This window comes from Dendropsophus ebraccatus, chromosome 11 (assembly GCF_027789765.1).
Source record: "Dendropsophus ebraccatus isolate aDenEbr1 chromosome 11, aDenEbr1.pat, whole genome shotgun sequence".
NCBI classification, from domain to species: Eukaryota; Metazoa; Chordata; class Amphibia; order Anura; family Hylidae; genus Dendropsophus; species Dendropsophus ebraccatus.
In genome coordinates this window covers 38,186,672-38,207,398 of record NC_091464.1, presented here as the reverse complement: position 1 = coordinate 38,207,398, position 20,727 = coordinate 38,186,672, and the positions used below count along the sequence as shown (strand labels likewise).

The window sequence follows — 20,727 nt, the reverse complement described above, 5'->3', positions numbered from 1 at the left end:
ATCCTATGGAGGGGCCGAGGGAGATGAGTGAGCAGGAAGAGGAGACCTGAAGATCAGCTGTTTGTAGACTGTCTGGGCACCTAAAACCTGAATTCAGGGGTCAAAAAGGTCAGTGCTTATCTAGAAACTTGCTGAGAGAAGATTGCAGGTGTAGTGCTGTGCAGGACTGCTCCATGCTCACTCACTCCTCTCAGCCCCTCCCCTCTCCATAGAGCATAATGGACATAGAAATCCTGGTTCTTCTGCAGTGAGGGGGGACCTAGGAAAACTGCTTTTTCAGTACAGAAGTAAACCTTTTGGTAAATAAAACCTATTACAGAGTTTCTTAAAACCGCTTGTACTATAGATATTTGTTTTCAGAAAATAGAAACAGATTAGAGATAAAACAGTATCTGACTAATCAGTAGGAAAAAAAAAAATTAGGTTACACATACCAATAAAAAAAAAAAAAAAATCTAAAAAATCTGAGTCTTTATAAACTTTCCATTAATACAGCTGATAACACTCATCCTAGGGCTATGCTATGTTCTTTCAATTTGTCAAGTCTGTAAACACTCTCCCTTTCAACTGCAGAATAATTATTATAATTAGACTTCCAGTATTTATTTTAGAAATGCAAATGGCAAGGTGCTTAATGGATGTAACTAGTTACTTTCACCAGTGTGACTAGACCAGGGTAAAGCTTTACTTCCTCAGAAAGATCACCACTTATGTATATAAACGGTGTCTGTTACTGGATATAAGCCTTCTTCACATGTGGCACTCTAAAAAAAAAAATCTGATAATCTTAAGGTTTAAAATGGAAAAAGTACTGAAAGAAAAAGAAAGATACTATTTACATCAAGGCCAATTTTAATGACTGCAAAAAAAGTGCATATATGGTAAGACACATGATTTACTTCTGGATACACTTAAAAATAGGGGCCTTCCATAAATAAGTCAAGAAAGAAATGGGAACCTACCATAACGCCATTTTAAACTATTAGGGGTGTGTGTGTGGAGGGGACTTTCAGTATGGAGACTGTAAGGCAACTGTCAGGCTAATAGCAACAGTTTCAAACATTTACAAGTGTCCCAGTTGTATGAATTACAATAGTCTGCAATAGATGTCAGATGCTTGTCCCCATTGGGGCTGGAAGGGTTAAATGAAATAGTGAACAGACCCCATGTTAGGGACCTTTGAGTAACAGACTAAAGACGTGGCTTGCCTGTGTGACTAAATGGAAGGCTTAGCTAACAGACTTGTGCTTGATCCAGGGGTTTGCACCGCGTACTTCAAAAGTAGGTTCATTGTGATAAATGTGATGTGCTAGCTCCTCTAGAGGGGGCTCTGGGTCAGTGGTGGCAAACTGGGCGGCTTCCTCAATTTCCTTTCGCACCTCAACATCAATTTCCTACAACAGACAAGAGCCTTGTTAAGAGAGGGGAGAATTTGGCGAAGACCAAAATGACACTATAAACTTTCTGATGACTAGGGTCTAAGAATACGTTTTCCATATGCATTGGGAGATTTAGCATGTAGCAAACAGCACAATCTGTTGTGAGTCGTCCAACCCACAGAACCTGCCATCATAACCCAATCCCATGTCCATAACATACCTTCAGTTCTTCCACACTGGCCAAGTTGTTACTAAGCATCCTATCCTTCAGCAATGTGATTGGGTCACTTTTACTCCTCACCTCCTGAATTTCTTCTCTTGTTCGGTAGCTGGAAATAAATGCCTAAGATTCATTCTGATGTTTTGTATTTTGTTATCAATTTCACATGTAACTTTCACAAACTTAACCCCAAAACATGCACGGTGTGAAATATACACTAGTGTAAACTGCCCACAGCAACCAATCACAGCTCAGCTTTCATTTTACTGGTGAGCATTTTACACCAGTATATATATTTTACACCCTGTGAGAAAACAGGGCCAAAAAGTAAAAACTCTATATTACACATGCGTGTCTGAGAAATAAAGATGTTTAATGACATTGCTCTGGATGATCTGTGTCATACAAATTATCTATTATGCAAAAGAACACTGCAGAGACACCATCACATGTCTCGACGTCAGTGAACTAGCCAGACCTTCCCTCCGGGAAGGAACAACCAAGCCAAAGCGTTCTCCAGTCAAGGAAACCACCTCAGCAAGGTATCCATCCACAGACAGCTGTTTCGGGGTTTTCGACGTTGAGACACGTGATGGTGTCTCTGCGGTGTTTTGGTTGATCTCCCTGAGGTCAACCAGCGTCCTTTTGCATGCACATACTAGTCATTGCTCCCACTAGCCAGAAACCTACTCCACACTGATGAGGGGCAAAAACCCCGAAACAGCTGTCTGTGGATGGATACCTTGCTGAGGTGGTTTCCTTGACTGGAGAACGCTTTGGCTTGGTTGTTCCTTCCCGGAGGGAAGGTCTGGCTAGTTCACTGACGTCGAGACATGTGATGGTGTCTCTGCAGTGTTCTTTTGCATATTCGATTTCCCAGGGGGCAATGTTCTAGAATACACTGACGTTGAGACACGTGATGGTGTCTCTGCGGTGTTTTGGTTGATCTCCCTGAGGTCAACCAGCGTCCTTTTGCATACAAATTATCTATGGTATGGATGTATGAACTACATGACTGTCCATTAACTGTGGATACCAAATACCCTATTTTCCGGCATATAAGGCGACTGGGCGTATAAGACGACCCCTGACTTTTAAGCAGATTGTCAGGGGTTTGCCTTATACGCCAGAAAGTGTTAACCCCTGCCTGACCGCAGCCCTCCTGCGGTCAGGCAGGGGATAACTGCAGCTAAATTTAAAAAACAAACAAAAACAAAAAAACCTTCAACTCACCCAGGGCCCGTTCCCGGCCTCCACGCGCCACCCATACCGTACCCAGCGCACGCAGTGTGACGTACATTACCTGCTCCAGTGATCACCAAACCTCTCCCGGGCAGTAAAGTGTCTCATCAGAGAGACTCAGACGCTCAGCTGCCGGGAGAGCTTGGGGAGAAAGAGGCTTCGGGAATTTTCAGCGCCTCTCTCAGTCTCCCGAAGCTCTCCCGGAAGCCGAGCCTCTCAGATGAGACGCTCAGCTGCCCGGGAGAGGTTCGGCGATCTCAGTCCCCGGTGCAGGTAGTGTACGTCACACTGACTGCGCCGTGAACGGTACGGGAGGCGTGCAGAGGCTGGGAAGTTAAAGGTGAGTTAAAGGTTTTTGTTGTTTTTTTTTTTTTATAGTGGTCGCCCCATACGATGGGGACGGGGCCATATTTCAGCCCCCTTCCCGCCGTATAAGACAAACCCCGACTTTAACAATAATGCTTTTATTTGTATAGCGCACACAGATTCCGCAGCGCTTCATTTATCTGTATGTTTTTGGGAGGAAACCTGAGTACCTGGAGGAAACCCACGCAAACATGGAGAGAACGTACAAACTCTTTGCAAATCCTAGGTGGGATTTGAACCAGGACTCCAGCGCTGCAAGGCTACAGTGCTAACCACTGAGCAACCGTGTCTATAGATAAATAATGTCACAAGATAAAGGTCTTCATATGAACATGTTCTCCAACAACATAAAACTGAAAGGGGTATTCCCACCTGAACTTTTTAATACTTGTAGGGCTCAATGAGTTATATTTTTGCAAACTCGCCTCCTTCTACTGATATGGTTGCACTTCCCCTCCCATTGTTGACAGCTCTAACCAACCACTAATCTGCTCTAAAAGCAGTGATCGATCTATCTACACACACACACACACACACACACACACACACACACACACACACACCTGCTTTTAGAGCAGAGTGGTTGTTAGTAACCTAAACAATGAGCTGTGACCAATGAAAGGAAGATAGCGAAACATTAGGAGAAGGACGAAAGGTTGGTAAATTAATGAATTTGCTAAATATTTAACTTGACAAGCAACAAATATAAAATATATATGTTGGTTAATATTGCAATAGCCATTTAAAGCAGATTGGTCATCCTAATATGCATGATATAACCACTACAGGTTCATACTGTGGACGTAGATGCAAAAATAGCACAATAAGTGCTGCTAAGATAAGAGTGCTGAGAGAACACAGTAGATTTATAAGTCCAGTGTATTTCTGAGGACAGTGCTCCCCCTGCTGCAGTGACTACCAGTCTGACAGGCTTCTGTGCACACATGGCAATAATCTTTCCAATAGAAACAATGCTGTATCTGCTGACTACTCATAATAGGTCCTTTTCAGGCAGTAGCCTGGGGCCCTGAGGTCCTGGTGGGCCCATGGCCACCCAAAAAGACTTATACTTTTGTATTGTCTCCTGGCTACAGTTCTGCCATGACTTGCAAAAAAATTGCTGCTTTTTTAACCTCAATTTTGCACAAATCATGGCATTGTGATATTATTTATCCTGTACTATAAAAACCACGCTAGTGCTACCATTGTGGCTTACAGTGGCTTGGGGGGGGGGGGGGGCGCAAGCTTGGTGAACAGCCCAGGGGCTGTGGTGAAGTTAATTTGCCCCTGGTCATACACATACAGGTAACTAGAACACTACACAGTGTAGTGACACGGCTGATAATGTTTCTCAGTCACACAGTTTATATCGCTGCTGATAAACAATATTATTAAACATGTAGAGATTGTGGGACTTGCTCAAACCACTCATTCAAATGATTCCCAAATCTGTGTAGAAAACACACAATGTACTTGCCTAACTCCTGGGTCACTCATACTGTGTCCATGATAACGATATGTCTGAAGCTCCATCAGAATAGGCCCCTAAAAAAAACCAGTGTATACAGTCAATAGACGGCAAAACGCTTGATACACAGAATGCATACATACAAAATATACATAATACCTTCCCAGATCTGCAGTGATCAGCAGCAAACTTGGTGGCCTCTCTGACACACAGAACGTCCATGCCATCAACCTAGGACAACATTTAGAAACTATATAAGATGTAAAAAAATAGAATAAAATTAAATCCTACAGGTCACAGAATGTATATCAGTCTTTATGCTGCCATCTGAACATTGCTGGCAGGGTCCTAGGGACTGTCTTCCATTCACATTAGGGTTTTCATCATTATAGCACTATAATGATACCAGTCTGCTTACCCTGAGGCCCGGGATGTAGTCCCCACGCTTGTAGTAGTCTGTACTGGCTGCAGCTCTCTCTACAGATGTGCCCATACCGTATCTGTTGTTTTCGCAAATGAAGATACAGGGCAGTTTCCATAGGGCAGCCATATTGTAGGTTTCAAAAATTTGACCCTGAAAAACCATACAATGAAATGCCTGAAATACTGTCGCCGAACAAAAATTTACAGCACAAAAATGTGATCACATAATAAATGAATGAAGCACTTGTTAGTTTTACAACTGGAAGTGGAGGCTGTTCTTGTAAAAAAAAAAAAAATTACTGTTCAATAAGGAAGCTGTATGACCAAAATTATATATATAAAAAAAAATCTTTAGGTCAAGAAGCTAATCCTTACCTGGTTAGCAGCACCATCACCATACAGGGACAAACAGATCTCATCCTTTCCAAAGTACTTACAGGCCAAAGCGATGCCTGCTCCAAGAGGGACCTGGAAGGTATTAATACACTTTAATTCCCAGCAGGAAACAAGAGAATGACCTGAATAGGTAGGACAGCACGGATACAGCCACAAAGTGTATACTAAAGAATAAACTAATGATACAATCAGGATATATATTTTTCCATGCTGCAAGTCAGTTGACCACATTTTTGTGTATGCTAAAGGGATGCATTTTGATCCTTTTAATAATGGAAGTCAATTGATAGACTGATGCACACAAATGCATCTGTTTTTTCATCTGTTGCATTAAACATCCATTAAACGAACAGCAAAACTGCAGTATGAACTCTTAGGTTAGGTTTACACATTGTGGCAGTGTGCTAAGTAAGTCAAAACCACATGCATATTACATAGCATTGCCAAGTTTCTGCAATGTGGTTGCTGGCTGTGTAAAAAAAAAAAAAAAAGTACATTATACAGTATCTACTGATACTTACAGTATATTCCTGATACTGAAGCTCTTACATACCTGAGCTCCCACTATGCCATTCCCTCCATAGAAGTTTTTGGCATACATGTGCATCGAGCCCCCTTTACCTTTGGCACAACCTCCTCTCCTTCCTGGTTTTAAAAGGGAATAAAGTTAATAAAACATAAATCTTAGAAAATTATGTATTTCAATAACAATAAAGTGTAATAATTTATCTAGATCATTAAGGGGTAGGATTCTGGCTAGTTGGGGCAATGAAAAATCAACCAACAAAACACAGTAATCACTGAACTCAAGGAGAACAGCGAAAAAAATTCCAATGAAGTACTCAATCAAGAGTCTCCACTGATGCCCCCAAAAATTTAAATATGCAAAACAAGAGTCCGTGGAGCCTCAGTTACGAGTCTCAAAACACGGGATAGCCAGATATCTCTAGCCTGTTGCCAACGGGGTGCCTCCATGATGGGGAGAGCACCACACCACCCTGATAAATAACCCCTTAAGTCCCACTCGGTTGCGAGTATTGGAACATAGACAGGGAAACAACAGGGTGGCCCCTTTTGTCAATGTCTAACTCAAGGTGCGAGTATTGCGATCATGACAAGGGCTTGCAAAGGCAGGCTTCCACCCACAGTCTATGTTTCAATACTCGCAACCGAGTGGGACTTAAGGGGTTATTTATCAGGGTGGTGTGGTGCTCTCCCCATCATGGAGGCACCCCGTTGGCAACAGGCTAGAGATATCTGGCTATCCCGTGTTTTGAGACTCGTAACTGAGGCTCCACGGACTCTTGTTTTGCATATTTAAATTTTTGGGGGCATCAGTGGAGACTCTTGATTGAGTACTTCATTGGAATTTTTTTCGCTGTTCTCCTTGAGTTCAGTGATTACTGTGTTTTGTTGCTAGATCATTAAGGTAAGATTTTACAAGGATCTGAGACAATATCACTATCTACACCTCTACAAACCAGAGCATATCACACAGTCATTCCCTAAAATTACTGGCAATATAAAAAGCAGATGTCATGAGTCACAGCAAAAGTGCCCAAGTGGGTATATATGGATATATGTATGGAGACACATCCCTGAAAATAAGTGTCATAATCTGGTCACATACAGAATCAAAAAGACCTAAGTGTTGTGTCAGTCATCCCAGGTTTAATGGTGTATTTACACAGACAGACCTATCTGACAGATTTTTGAAGCCAAAGCCAGGGACAGACCATAAACAGGGATCAGGTCATAAAGGAAAGACTGAGATTTCTCCTCTTTGCAAATCAATTCCTGGCTTTGGCTTGTTGGCTAAATCTCTCTGAATGTTAGTGCCTGAGGGTGAGTTTACACAGAGTAATAAAGTAACATTAACCTGTTACTATTAACATGTGGGCAACTACTGATCTAACACATTGTCAATGTCACTAATGACTCATTACATGGTCACTGACTAGACAAACATCTGTAACTAATATAATTGTACTTAAAAAAACTGGTATTTTTGACCCTGAGAAATTATGCCCTTTATATAGGACTGAGCATAACTAAGAAAGTGAGGGGGGTGGGGGGGGGGGTCCAACCACTTCCTTACAACTCTGTAATAGTAACTAGAGCATAAAGGGTTATCAAATATTACAAAGAACACACACACACCTACTATGTGCTTGTCCTCAGGTTGTGTGGGTGGTATTATTCAATTTCACTTTACTAGAACTAGGCAGCTAAACTTCTATCCAAACACAGCAGCCATGTCTTTGTAAGCCTGGATAACCCCTTTAAAAAGGCACTGTCTCATGAAGACAACCTCTGTCCATAAACCCTATTAGGACATACAGACATAGATGAGGTCCTCCACTCAGAACTCCCCTCCATGAGCCAGAATAGAGAGCCACATCATATCACAAAACAAGATACTGTGAAACACTTACCTGTAAGTTCTGCCAGGATTTCCTTTACAGCGACTCCACGGGTATACGTGTACCCATGTGCTCGGTAGGCTGTGATCAGGTGATCTGTGGGGTTAATAGCAGCCTCTAGACCAACACAACAGGCTTCCTGTAGTTAGAAGACCAAAAAGGAATGCATCAACGTTTTTACTGCACACCAAGAAACATAGCAGGATTAGCCACTAAAGCACACACACAGTGACACTTCTCAGTTTCTACAGATGTCTTGGCAGCTTTGCTGTGTAGGCAGGTTAAGCAGAGTCTCCAGATGCTAATCTGGAAACTGCCCAGATTTGTCGATGCACTGCTAGGCACCCTGGCCCTTTAACTGTATGTTTCCCTGATTAGGAACGCATGCAATTAAATGTTGCATTGCGATTGACAGGGCTAGGAGCCAGTGGCTCCCCGCCCTGTCAATCGTTCTTGTGGACAGACAGCATTATACCTTCAGCCACAAGAGGCCACTCTCTAACCCAGTGCAACACACAAGTGACATCACTCACACACCCACAGAGCAGGAAGGGAGAAGCTGGTGCAGAGCAGTGCTGCAGCTGTGTAGCAGGTAAGCATGGCTTTTTATTTTATTTTCCTACAGTTTTTACTGTCAGGAAATACTAAAGATTTCCTGATCGGTATTTTCTGACAGTGAAAACTGACACAGATGTGTGCATGAGGCTTGGTGTATCTCTTTCCAGCTCTGTGTTAACCTAACCTGGACAAACTTACAATGCAAGACTTCTCTTCTCCATATTTACATTTATTAATGAAACTAAAAATGTATCAAAATCCCCCATTTTAATTGTTTTACAGAATTTGTTAAAGCATAACTCAAAAAGCTGTTTTCCTACCTCCCCCTCACTTCAGAAGAAGCAGGATTTCTGTGTACATTATGCTCTATAGAGGGGGAGCAGTCAAGAGGGATGAGTTGGCAGGGAGAGGAGAAAAGGCAGTCCTGTACAGCACAACATCCTGTAATCTTATCTCACCAAGTTCCAGGACCAGCACCGAGGTTTGTGACCTGTGAATACAACGGTTTAACTGGCCAGACAGTCTCCAGACGGCACAGCTGCTGGTCTAAACTTCCTCCTCACTCATCCCCCCCTTCATAGGTTATAATGGACTCAGCAAACCCATCTTCACTTTGCTCCTCTGTAATTAAGACGGCGAGGCTGCAAAACAGCTTTTTGAGTACAGAAAGAGGCTTTTTTGCCTAATAAAACTAACAGTTTCCTAAAAAACACCTGTACTATTAATTTCTGCAAAAATATTTTAAATCACAGTTGCACTTTAAGGTTTGAACATGTACTGTCTGGCTCTTACCTGCCCATCATAAAGATGACAGAACCCACGAATAATTTTCTGCTTGTACAGCTGATCTGACTTTAGTTCCATGCGCCGGATGACCTGCATAGTCCTGTAGTACTGCAGTCCCTGCTCGCGGGTCAGTACAGCTGTGGTCGGTGGAGCCTCCTCTAATTTGTGAACGTCGCATTTCTAGCAATAGAACAATTGGTTTATATTAGTGCATGAAAAGTTACTGTGTGCATGAAACAAGCACTACAATATTCTAGCGTATATTCTGCAGTTCTTTCCCTCCTCCTGCTGGGACAGATGTGTGTGATAGGTGCCAGGCAAGAGAGGAAGCTGGATTCAATGAGCAAGTTGCATACAGCTCTGACACTAGAGAACAGCATGCCTGACCTGAAGTATGCAGAACCTTCCATAATATGAGAAGTATGTGAGCAGTCAGAGTTGTGTATGTGTGGGTATAGTGTACTGTCATGCAAATCTGCTGCAGATCCCGTACGTGTGAACGCACCCTTAAGGGGTTTTCTGGGACTTTGCAGGTGTAGGTTCTATATACTTTTATTTGCTACCCTTTCGTGTGCAGCAGTACAAGGGGACATAAGGCCACGCATTTGTTATACAGGTAGGCTGTTTTTATTATACTCACTTAGGCCCTGGAAAAACCCTTTAAGGGTACGTTCACACGTACCGACTCGCATCTGAAATCTCGCTGCAAGTTTTGCAGCGAGATCAGCTACGAGTCGGTCCTGGCAGGTCCCAGTACTACATACTTGCAGCTGTCTAAAAGACCGCAAGTATGAAATGCAGCTGCCCTCTTAACCCCTTCTGCTCCCACCCGGCTCCTGCTCTGCTGTTCGTATATACATTAACTCTCCTTTCTGCACAGGATCCCAGTGTCCTGCTCTCCCGCCCAGCTGCAGCCACTGATTGGCTAGGCAGGAGAGCAGGACGCCGGGACCTGTGCAAGAGAGCGGTAATGTATATACAGACAGCGGAGCGGGAGCAGAAGGGGTTAAGGTGGCGGCTGCATTACATACTCGCAGTGGTCTTTCCGGCCGCTGCAAGTATGTAGTACTAGGACCTGCCAGGACCTTGACTCGTAGCTGATCTCGCAGCGAGATTTCAGCTGCGAGTCGCTACGTGTGAACAGACCCCAAGGCTAGTTTATATGTAATATGGGCACATTTCTAGATCCGTATTAAAGCCGCGAGTCATGAAACCACCACAAGTATAATTCACTGAACTGAAAGCATCACAGGGATCGATTGTGTCAGATGAGTTGATCAAATGAGTTGATCAATCCCCCAGTCAGGATAGGACAACATTTTATTCATTTAAAGTCTCACCTTGATGTCAAATGTTGCTTCAGATGCAAAGTCTGCATAGTTGCGTGATGCGACAATAACACGGGCGGCCTTAAAGGCAGAAGGAAAACATATAAGGTTAATAAATTTGTAAGTTGGATAGCAATAGGTATGGTCATATATACACAAACATGCCAGAAAAAGAGCGCAAATGGAATCTGAAGACGACTGAACGAATCTGGTGACTCAAGATGTGACTATTATAGATGAAGGCATGCAAGGACCTGAAAATTAGTCATCATTTTCTGTTCTGCTGCCCACAATGTACAGCAGTAAGGAGGCTGCTGGATGTTATCCACCTCACAAGTGACCCACACGCTCAGCGGTCACAGCATATGGACATGGCCCCATTTACCAAAACTGTAACCAGGACGACTGGCCTTGCTACCCATAGCAACCAATCGCAGAACATCTTTAGCGTATGGTTTTGGACAAGGCCAACTCTCCCGGTTACAGTTTTGACTATTGACAACTAAATGCAATAGATTACCAGACGGTCGGAAGTATATACAGTGGTACCTTTGTTTAAGAGCGTTTTGGTTTAAGAGCTCAGTTTTTCAAAATTGTGACTTGGTTTAAGAGCATTACTTTGGTTTAAGAGCTCCCTGTACTGGGTGGGAGGGGAAATGGGGGAAGAGAGGGGCATGGTCTACAGCACTGTACTCTGACCCAGGAAGTCTCCCTCAACCTCCAAATCATAGCAGATCCACTTCAGGCTGGGGCTTACACCAGGGGACAGGACTGTGGGGGTAATCTCTCCATAGCTGTAACCCCTCTCTCCCCGGACAGAGAGTGCTGCATGTATGTGCCCACATCTGCCCTGCTCATTCCTTTATGCTCCCAGCAGTCTCTCTCAGCCCTTGTGTTTCCCATCCTCTTCATTACTGTAAAGTAACTGATAATATCACATATTCTGCTGTTGCTGAATGTTTGTTTCATTTGTTTTACATGTTATTTAGAATAATAAATCATTTTTGGGGGGGTGGGACCAATTGTCTGCATATCAATGATTTCTTACGGGAAAATTTGCTTTGGTTTTAGAGTGGATTTGGATTACAAGCACGGTCCTGGAACGAATTATGCTCGTAATACAAGACACCACTGTACATGTCATTTCTAACAGTAGAATACCTTTGGAAAGGAGGATAAATGGTAAATACCATATAGATTAAAAGGACAATGGTATTGGAACACCTACACACTGCACCTACAGAGGTGTGAACATGCCATTATAATCCAGGAATTAATATACCATTAGTCCCCCTCCTCTTTTAGGTGTAAAATCTTCTACTCTTCTGGGAACACTCTCCACAAAATTTTGCAGAGTGTGGGTGGGTTCACATTGAGGAATTCTCGCGGATAAACTCTGCGGAATTCCGCCGCCTGTTTGCGCATCTTTCTGCCACCATTCTATGGGCCGGCTGATTCCGCCAAAAGAATTGACATGTCCATGGTGTCTATGGAGCTGGCGGAAAGGTGCGTGTCCATGCGGCGGAATTCCGCTGAGTTTACCCGCGAGAATTCCTCAATGTGAACCCACCCTGTCTGTGGAAATGGAAAAGCTTTTGTAAAGTCTGACACCGATATTAGGAGAACCTTGGCTCTCCAGCTTTGCAAAACTACAACTCCCACCATGCCTTAGTTTGGCTGTTCAGGCATGATGGGAGTTGTAGTTTTGCAACAGTTGGAGAGCCAATGTTCCCTACCCCTGAGCTAGGCCCTAAGGCATTGCTAATTTATTGATTTTCCACAGAATACCCCTTTAAAGGGAACCTGTCACCCCCGTGCCGGGGTGACAGGCTCCCGACCCCCTGCTAGAGCACCTTACATGTACCTGATTCCGCCAGGTCCCGCTTCTTGAGACGGTCGGGTGATGGAGATTTCAGCGCCCAAAGCCCGGTGCGTGCGCTCCTGAGATAAGTCCAATGTTCAGAGAATGATGGAGTTTCGGACTCACTAGTCATTCTCTATGAGCGTTGGACTGATCTCAGGAGCGCGCGCACGGCGGGTTTCAGGCGCTGAAATCTCCATCACCCGACAGTCTCAAGAAGCGGGACCTGGTGAAATCAGGTACGTGTAAGGTGCTCTAGCGGGGGGTTGGGAGCCTGTCACCCCAGCACGGGGGAGGGGGGAAGGGGGTGACAGGTCCTCTTTAAGCTCCATTCACGTCAATGGAACTGAGCAGCAAAACCCCGCCCAAGCTGGAGACAAGAGTGGGGCTGTCTCTGGAAGAAAAGTGGCCATGTTTTTGTAGCGCTGGATGACCCCTTTAAAGAAATTACAGAAACAATTGCTGTAAAGATGACTGTGTGGCTGGCCCACTTGCAGTACACAAGGTGATTTCACAGAACAACCTGTCAATCTGCAGTCGCCACGTCAGACCGGTAACAGCGTGAAGGGGACTATGACAGGTCATAGTTATTGGTGAGGATAAAAGAAAAATCTCTTTGAGACAACCACAGACAATTGTATTCCCTGAGGATTCACTGTATGTGAGGGGTTAGTGAATTATGGAAACATAAGCCTGGTGTGATGAAGAGCACTGACAGTACAGACAACTATAAGAAGATACATCAGTGAAGGCTGGAGTGGCTCCTTACCTCACCCGCTGCCCCCTTTACACAGCCGCATGGCCAAGACATAGAGAAAAGAAGAAATAGAGTCTTACTGAAGAGCATGGCTACCACACATTGTGCATCTACCCGCACTGGGCACATATATTGTAGGCCTACTGTGTATAGGGTGAAGCATGCTGGGACTTTAAGATGGACGCCCATCACAGTAAGAAGCGGGAAAGGGATCTCAGTGGTCTCTACACTCAAAAGTATAAAAAAAAGGATTAAAAAAAAAAAAAAAAAAAAAAAAGCTTAACTCTTGTCCCCAAGCAACCAATCACAACACAGCGGTCACTTTTTAGAGTGCTGTAGTGATTGGCTGCCAGGGACAACAAAGATGGCTTCTCCTCTTCATAGTTTTTCTAAATTGGCCCCATTACTTTCGCATTGTTCTCCTGTCTTTTTAGGGAGGCTATAATGTTCGCCAGTGCTGGGGCTTCTCTGCTGCCAGTGGCTGGTGCTCACATATACTCTCACCAAGAGCTGGACACCGGCAGAGAGAAGGAAGCCAATGGCTGAGAACACCAGAAAAATGCCTGCACCAAAGTTGGCTAATATAAGATTTTGGTGTGTTTTGGACTCTGCTAGACAAAAGCGAGGGGATGGGTTCAGGACAAGAGGGGCACAGCCTGGATGCATCAAAGAATTAGCCACTTTTTGGTGCATATCTGCAGCAACTAATTGGGAACATTCTTAGATTGTCCAGTCTCAGTTGAGTTTACACTGTCCCCTCCATGTGCTGCACCGGCCACAAGGTAATCGACCATATTAGCCCCTATGTGGCCTCCTGGCCTCAACCATATTAGCCCCTATGTGGCCTCCTGGCCTTTAGGATGGAGAATCCCTGAATCTCTGTGTGTTTTTAGTAGGAACAGAGAAGCAAACTTCTGCATGATATCATGAATAACAGAAGAGAAGAATGGAGTGTCGAAATCCGCCATGTGTCTGGACATTCTCATTTAGGGGAGTATCAGCAGACCCCATACAAGACAGCTGACCCCGGCCACTGATATTCATGGGCTCAGATTTTACTTAAAAGTGGGACGGTGAGCAGGTTTGATGTCCCTACTGCACAGGAGACGCAGAGGAGGAAGGTGAGTGTCTCTTACATTCCTCCTCGGCTGTTCCAGAGCAGTTAGTCTTTTGCATCACGGTCCAATGAGACCTTTAGGAGCACTACTCGCCCCATACTGCCCATCTGCCCCTTTCTAATTATAACGGAGCGGTGGGCAGTGCTCCTAACGGACTTACTATACCATGGAGCACACAACTAACAGCACCGGAACAGTAAGGTAAGACACATACCTTCAGCATCTTCTGTGCAGTAGGGATTCATCTAACCTGCTGATAGTTCCCCTTTAAGGCTTTACTTTCCCAACTTTGACTCTCTAGCTAGCACAAAACTACAGATTCCATCATGCCCTCATAGCCATAACAAATAGAAGTTTTGCACCAGCTGAAGGGTGGCAGCTTGGGGGGCACTGCTGTAATGTGTATGGTGACAGTACTCTAGTGCTGGGTATGCCCATTCATATAACACTCCCCAATGGTGATTACTTGAGGCTGCAGTACTGCGGTGCCGATTACATGAGGCTGCAGTACTGCGGTGGCGGTCACCATTATATGTATACACTGTCAGCTATACGAATAATAACACTAGGCCACAGCAGGGATCCCCCACGTCCTGTATGTCCTATGCGCGGTTACTATGGAGACGACACCGTCCTCCTCCGGGCTGTTAGTGACAAGTACATGTCAGGGAGCACCCCGGTCACGGTCGCCTGTCCCTCCTCCTGCCCCGCACCACTACTCACAGTGACGGGTTTCTGGGCCGGGCCCTGCAGCACACGGGACAGCAGAGACAGCATCTTTTGCATGGGCGGCCGGTCACAAGAGGATCCGGGTCACGATAGCAGCCTGCTGTCGCCGACGACCTCCAACACTTCTCAGCCGCCTGTAACCTTCCACCGGCCTAGCCCACACTGCACTGCCCGGTGCGGACTGACGTCACCAACACACCTCCCGACGTCACTGACGTACGCCCGCGGCGGCCATATTTATTAAGGTCAGCGGAGGAATTCGCTTGTTTGTGTGATTGAACAGTATACTGCCTGAGAGAGGATAGTATGGCACCACATAGCTGACAGGAAGGCTGGCAATACAAGAGGGGTGCGCCTAACCTTTATCATAGCCCTGAATAGACAGTAAAAAAAAAACAGTTAAGGGCTGTAATATTCTTTGCTGCCGCTAGGGGGAGCTCGCTGCACATTGATGGATTTGGTTGAGTGACAGCTTTAATACATCCCCGGCAATTTTTTGCTCCCCCTAGTGGCAGCTGAAGGAATACATAATATAATCATGTGAGGCTATAGATGTGGATCTCTGGAACAATGACTTTTATTAGAATTCAGAACCTATTAAAGGAAAATGTGAGGTCCAAGATTGCTTCTAGCCCCAGTTATGGAAAATGGTTAAAGGGGTATTCCGGGAAAAATTAACAGGATATGGGAACCCCCCGGAATTCTCTGTATTGGATTCCCGCCAGGGGCGTAGCTAATGTCTCCTGGGCCCTGGTGCAAGAGGTCAACTTGGCCCCCCCCCCCCCTCCTTTCACAACCAAGTGATGCTATATATATATCAAGACAGATATTACCAATCCTGTGCACTGAGACCAATATTACCAGTAATACCAGTATATAGGAAGGAAATATTACCGCCACACCATAATCATCACCACCATATTGTTACTGACCAAATCCAGGATACTGAGACCAATAAAACACAGTACCAGATAAAAGTGACAAATAACACCAGCACATACTGACTAACACCACCGCTGCTACTGACTAATACCACCACATACTGACTAACACCACTGCTGCTACTGACTAATACCACCACATAATGACTAACACCACTGCTGCTACTGACTAATACCACCACATAATGACTAACACCACCGCTGCTACTGAATAATCCACTGTACAAAGATCACTATCACCTCATCCAGTCATATAGAGGTAGACCCAGCTGTACACAGGGTCTATACACCACATACATTACAGTGCAGTTATATCAAGTGACTCACAGGGGACGTCTTCTCTGATCAGAGTCGTTTTCATCTTCTCCATCTGCCCTGGGCCGTTATGAGAACTTCTCTGAGCCACAAATCCACAGAATCTGTCAGACAGACATATTAGGCTCCTCACTCTGGCACCATCCTTATCTCTATAAACTGCACATCTGTATTGGCCCCTTTGCGCTCTCATTTAGTGGGTAGGCTGACACTATGTGATCCCCCTTTTAGTATATGCCCCCCTCTATGTAGCCTCCTTATAGGCCCCCTCTCCCCCTATGTAGCTCCCTTATAGATGGCCCCCTCTCCCTCCTCCCTTATAGATGGCCCCCCTTATAGATGGCCCCCCTTATAGATGCCCCCCCTCTCCCCCCCTATAGATGGCCCCCTCTCCCCCCCTCTCCCCCCCTATAGATGGCCCCCTCTCCCCCCTTTATAGATGGCTCCCTCTTCTCCCCCATCCCTTATAGATGGCCCCCTCTTCTCCCCCGTCCCTTATAGATGGCCCTCTCTTCTCCCCCGTCCTTTATAGATGGCCCGCCTCTTCCCCCTTGCCTTATACCACTTATATTCCGCAGTAAGACATACTTCCCCACTTCAAATAATTGGCCAGTGCCATAAATAATAATAGGGAAAATTATATTAAGGGTTTAACTCAGCCCAAACTGACACCAAACCTACAAATAATTATGCAGCTGAAAACCCAAGTTTGTATCAATAAAATCACTTTTTATTAATCCTTTATAAAAATACAAAATAGTAACAGAAGAACGAATCAGCACTGAATCGGCAGAGCACATGGGCGACTATATAATATATATAAGTACAAAAGTCTGCTATGAGTTAGAGAAGACTACACACTGGGGGCATCATATTACAACCTCCCATAAGTATAAACCAGAAAGCAAGATTAGTAACATCAGAAAAAAACAGAAATATACAGTATTCAATACCTTATGAGTGTCAGTACACAGAAGCCCAGTGTTGTGCGCCCCGACGTACGTTTCGGCTGAACGCCTTTATCGAGGGGTGGCGCTATGTTGTAGGATCCGATCATATATAGACCATATCAATTAGCCCCAGCCAATCAGATGTGAAATGCCGTATAGTCACCAGCTTAGATAATAATAATCACCTGCATGAATCTCGGCGCATAACGTCAGGAACATGATCACGCCAAACACTTCCGGGCGGGAGACCCACATGACCGCACGTCACAAAGTCAATGCGGTCACATGATACGCTCAAACCCGGAAGAGCCTGGAGGAAAGAACCCGACGGAACCCGAAGGAGGAAAGGAACAAAGGAAAGAAAAAGTGGTAAAATGGAAAGATGTGTATTCTAGAATATAAGTACATCAAGCAAGCACAATAAATATAGAATTATGTGAACATGATTATATAAAAGTGCCAAGTGCAGAGATATGTAAAAAATCACAAAACAAAATATGTGCCAACTATATCCTAAAATCATGTAAAAACGCACAAAAAACACGGGTGACCCACCATATGTGAACATGGTCTAAAAGTGACAAATGCAAAAAATGCAAACATGTCTCATCCTTTTTTGCACTTTACACTTGTTTTATATACAGTTTTTTGCATTTGTAACTTTTAGACCATGTTCACATATGGTGGGTCAGACATGTGTTTTTTGTGCGTTATTACATGATATAGTTGTTTTATGATAATTTTATGATAGGCACATATTTTGTTTTGTGATTTTTTACATATCTCTGCACTTGGCACTTTTATATAATCATGTTTACATAATTAATTCTATATTTATTGTGCTTGCTTGATGTACTTATATTCTAGAATACATATCTTTCCATTTTACCACTTTTTCTTTCCTTTGTTCCTTTCCTCCTTTTTTCTTTCTTATTTACATATTTTTACATTCTTTTTATTGTCTCTATAAACATTCCTACACTTTCACATTTTCAATCATGCACTTATATATATGGGTATGCAGGCTGCATGCCGGTAACATATCTATATTCTATTATGCTCTATTTTGGATTGTATTTTGAACACTTCACACTCTGGCACTTATAGGGTTAATGGTCTATGGGTACTATTACACGGAGCGATAATCGGTCGAATTGGCCCGATTCGGCCGATTATCGCTCCGTGTAATAAATGCAACGATCAGCCGATGACAACGATCATCGGCTGATCGTTGATATAGGTTAGACCCTATTTTCGTCGGGCGCCGTCCGCGCACCGCTGCGTGTAATAGCGGTGCGTGGCCGGCGACTAACGATATACATTACCCATCCACGTTCCAGGGCTGCTCCTGCCGTCCGCTTCTCCCGGGGTCCCGTGCGCGCTCTAGCTTCACAGAGGCCTGTCAGCCGATAGGCCGCTCAGCCAATCACAGGCCGCAGCGGTCCCGACCTGTGATTGGCTGAGCGGCCTACCAGCTGACAGGCCGCTGTGAAGCTAGAGCGCGCACGGGACCCCGGGAGAAGCGGCCGGCAGGAGCAGCCCTGGAATGTGGATGGGTAATGTATGCCAGTTTAGCAAGGGCTGCAAGTACATCGGTAACAATGTCCTTGCAGCTCTTGTCAAACGATTATCGGGCCGTGTAATAGGCCCAGTAAACGAGCTACGATCTAGCAGATCGCTGCTCGTTTACAGGTATTATCGGGCCCTGCTCGGCCCGTGTAATACCACCCTAAATGTATACACTACGGACAAGTCAGTTGTTGACTATAATGAATCAAATATATACTCTTTTGGGCTGTCATCAATGTTTGCATTTTTAAGGTTATGTTCGTATATTTATTAATAATTTCTTTGTTTCACATTATGTCCAATCAGCCGTTTAATGTCTTTTTGTTTCCTTTTTCTGCATGAGTGCGCATGCGTCGGGTTCTTTCCTCCGTGCTCTTCCGGGTTTGAGCGTATCATGTGCCCGCATTGACTTTGTGACGTGCGGTCATGTGGGTCTCCCGCCCGGAAGTGTTTGGCGTGATCATGTTCCTGACGTTATGCGCCGAGATTCATGCAGGTGATTATTATTATCTAAGCTGGTGACTATACGGCATTTCACATCTGATTGGCTGGGGCTAATTGATATGGTCTACATATGATCAGATCCTACAACATAGCGCCACCCCTCGATAAAGGCGTTCAGCCGAAACGTACGTCGGGGCGCACGGCACTGGGCTTCTGTGTACTGACACTCATAAGGTATTGAATACTGTATATTTCTGTTTTTTTCTGATGTTACTAATCTTGCTTTCTGGTTTATACTTATGGGAGGTTGTAATATGATGCCCCCAGTGTGTAGTCTTCTCTAACTCATAGCAGACTTTTGTACTTATATATATTATATAGTCGCCCATGTGCTCTGCCGATTGAGTGCTGATTCGTTCTTCTGTTACTATTTAGTATTTTTTATAGAAGATTAATAAAAAGTGATTTTATTGATACAAACTTGGGTTTTCAGCTGCATAATTATTTGTAGGTTTGGTGCCCCTTCCCTTATAGATGGCCCCCTTTTCTCCCTCCTTATAGATGGCCCCCTTTTCTCCCTCCTTATAGATGGCCCCCTTTTCTCCCCCCTTATAGATGGCCCGCCTCTTCCCCCCTCCCTTATAGATGGTCCGCCTCTTCCACCTCCCTTATAGATGGCCGCCCTCTTCCCCCCCTTATAGATGGCCCCCCTCTCCCCCCCTTATAGATGGCCCCCCTCTCCCCCCCTTATAGATGGCCCCCCTCTTTCCCCACTTTCAGATGGCCCCCCTCTCCCCCCCCCCCCCCTTATAGATGGTCCCCTCTCCCCCTCTGTGCACAGCAGATAACAAAAAAACCTCACCTGCCATCCCCCGTCGAGCCACTCGCCTCCTGGTCTGGTCCCCGGCTGATGCGCGGCTGCCAGGGGTGTTGTGTCCTATCCCCGGCAGCGCGCGCATCAAAGAACTCCCTGTGCTCCGGGGCTGGGACTTCTGCCACCGGAAGTCAGAGCCACAGGTGCACAGAGACCTCTATGATGCGCGCGCTGCCGGGGATAGGACACAACACCCCTGGCAGCCGCGCATCAGCCGGGGGCCAGTAAGAGCCGGCCTCTTGTGACCTCAGGGGTCGGACCCACCGTGATCCCTTTCCCTTTTCCCGGAATACCCCCTTATGGTGCGTTCACACCTACAGGATCTGCAGCTGATTTTCTGCAGCAGATTTCATTTAAATAACTGAACACAGCAACAAATCTGCTGCAGATCTGCTGCAGATCCTGTAGGTGTGAACGCACCCTAAGGATGCCTTCACACCTACCGTATCGCAGCAGAAAATCCGCTGCGGATCCGCAGCAGATCCGCAGCAGATTTAACTAAGTGAATGAACACAGCATTAAATACGCACTGTCAAATCCGCTGCGGATTCGCAGCAGATTTGTAAGTGCGGATTTGATG

The 20,727-nt window shown here is 45.0% G+C and overlaps 1 protein-coding gene across 2 annotated transcripts; it reads right to left on the bottom strand.

The window, feature by feature from the left end:
• Positions 1–834: 834 nt before the first annotated feature.
• PDHA1 (pyruvate dehydrogenase E1 subunit alpha 1) lies at positions 835–15,244 on the bottom strand. Of its 2 annotated transcripts, XM_069945067.1 has the most exons (12): positions 15,049–15,244; positions 13,220–13,234; positions 10,602–10,670; positions 9,268–9,441; positions 7,930–8,056; positions 6,048–6,139; positions 5,474–5,566; positions 5,094–5,249; positions 4,835–4,906; positions 4,685–4,752; positions 1,600–1,708; positions 835–1,394 (listed from the first exon to the last, which is right to left on the bottom strand). In XM_069945067.1, exons 1-12 carry the CDS (start codon positions 15,109–15,111, stop codon positions 1,230–1,232), a joined length of 1,203 nt encoding a protein of 400 aa, XP_069801168.1. In that variant the 5' UTR covers positions 15,112–15,244; the 3' UTR covers positions 835–1,229. The 2 variants fall into 2 exon arrangements, with proteins under 2 accessions (XP_069801168.1, XP_069801169.1); XM_069945068.1 differs by lacking the exon at positions 13,220–13,234.
• Positions 15,245–20,727: the final 5,483 nt, after the last annotated feature.

What these genes read in the sequence shown, in the direction of transcription:
- PDHA1 (XM_069945067.1), bottom strand. Translation starts at nt 15,111, where the DNA reads ATGCAAAAGATGCTGTCTCTGCTGTCCCGTGTGCTGCAGGGCCCGGCC. An exon ending in ACTACATCCCGGGCCTCAGG is followed by an intron (nt 4,907 to 5,093) that starts GTAAGCAGACTG and finishes ATGTTGTCCTAG; the next exon opens with GTTGATGGCATGGACGTTCT. An exon ending in ATGAGTGACCCAGGAGTTAG is followed by an intron (nt 1,709 to 4,684) that starts GCAAGTACATTG and finishes ATTTATTTCCAG; the next exon opens with CTACCGAACAAGAGAAGAAA.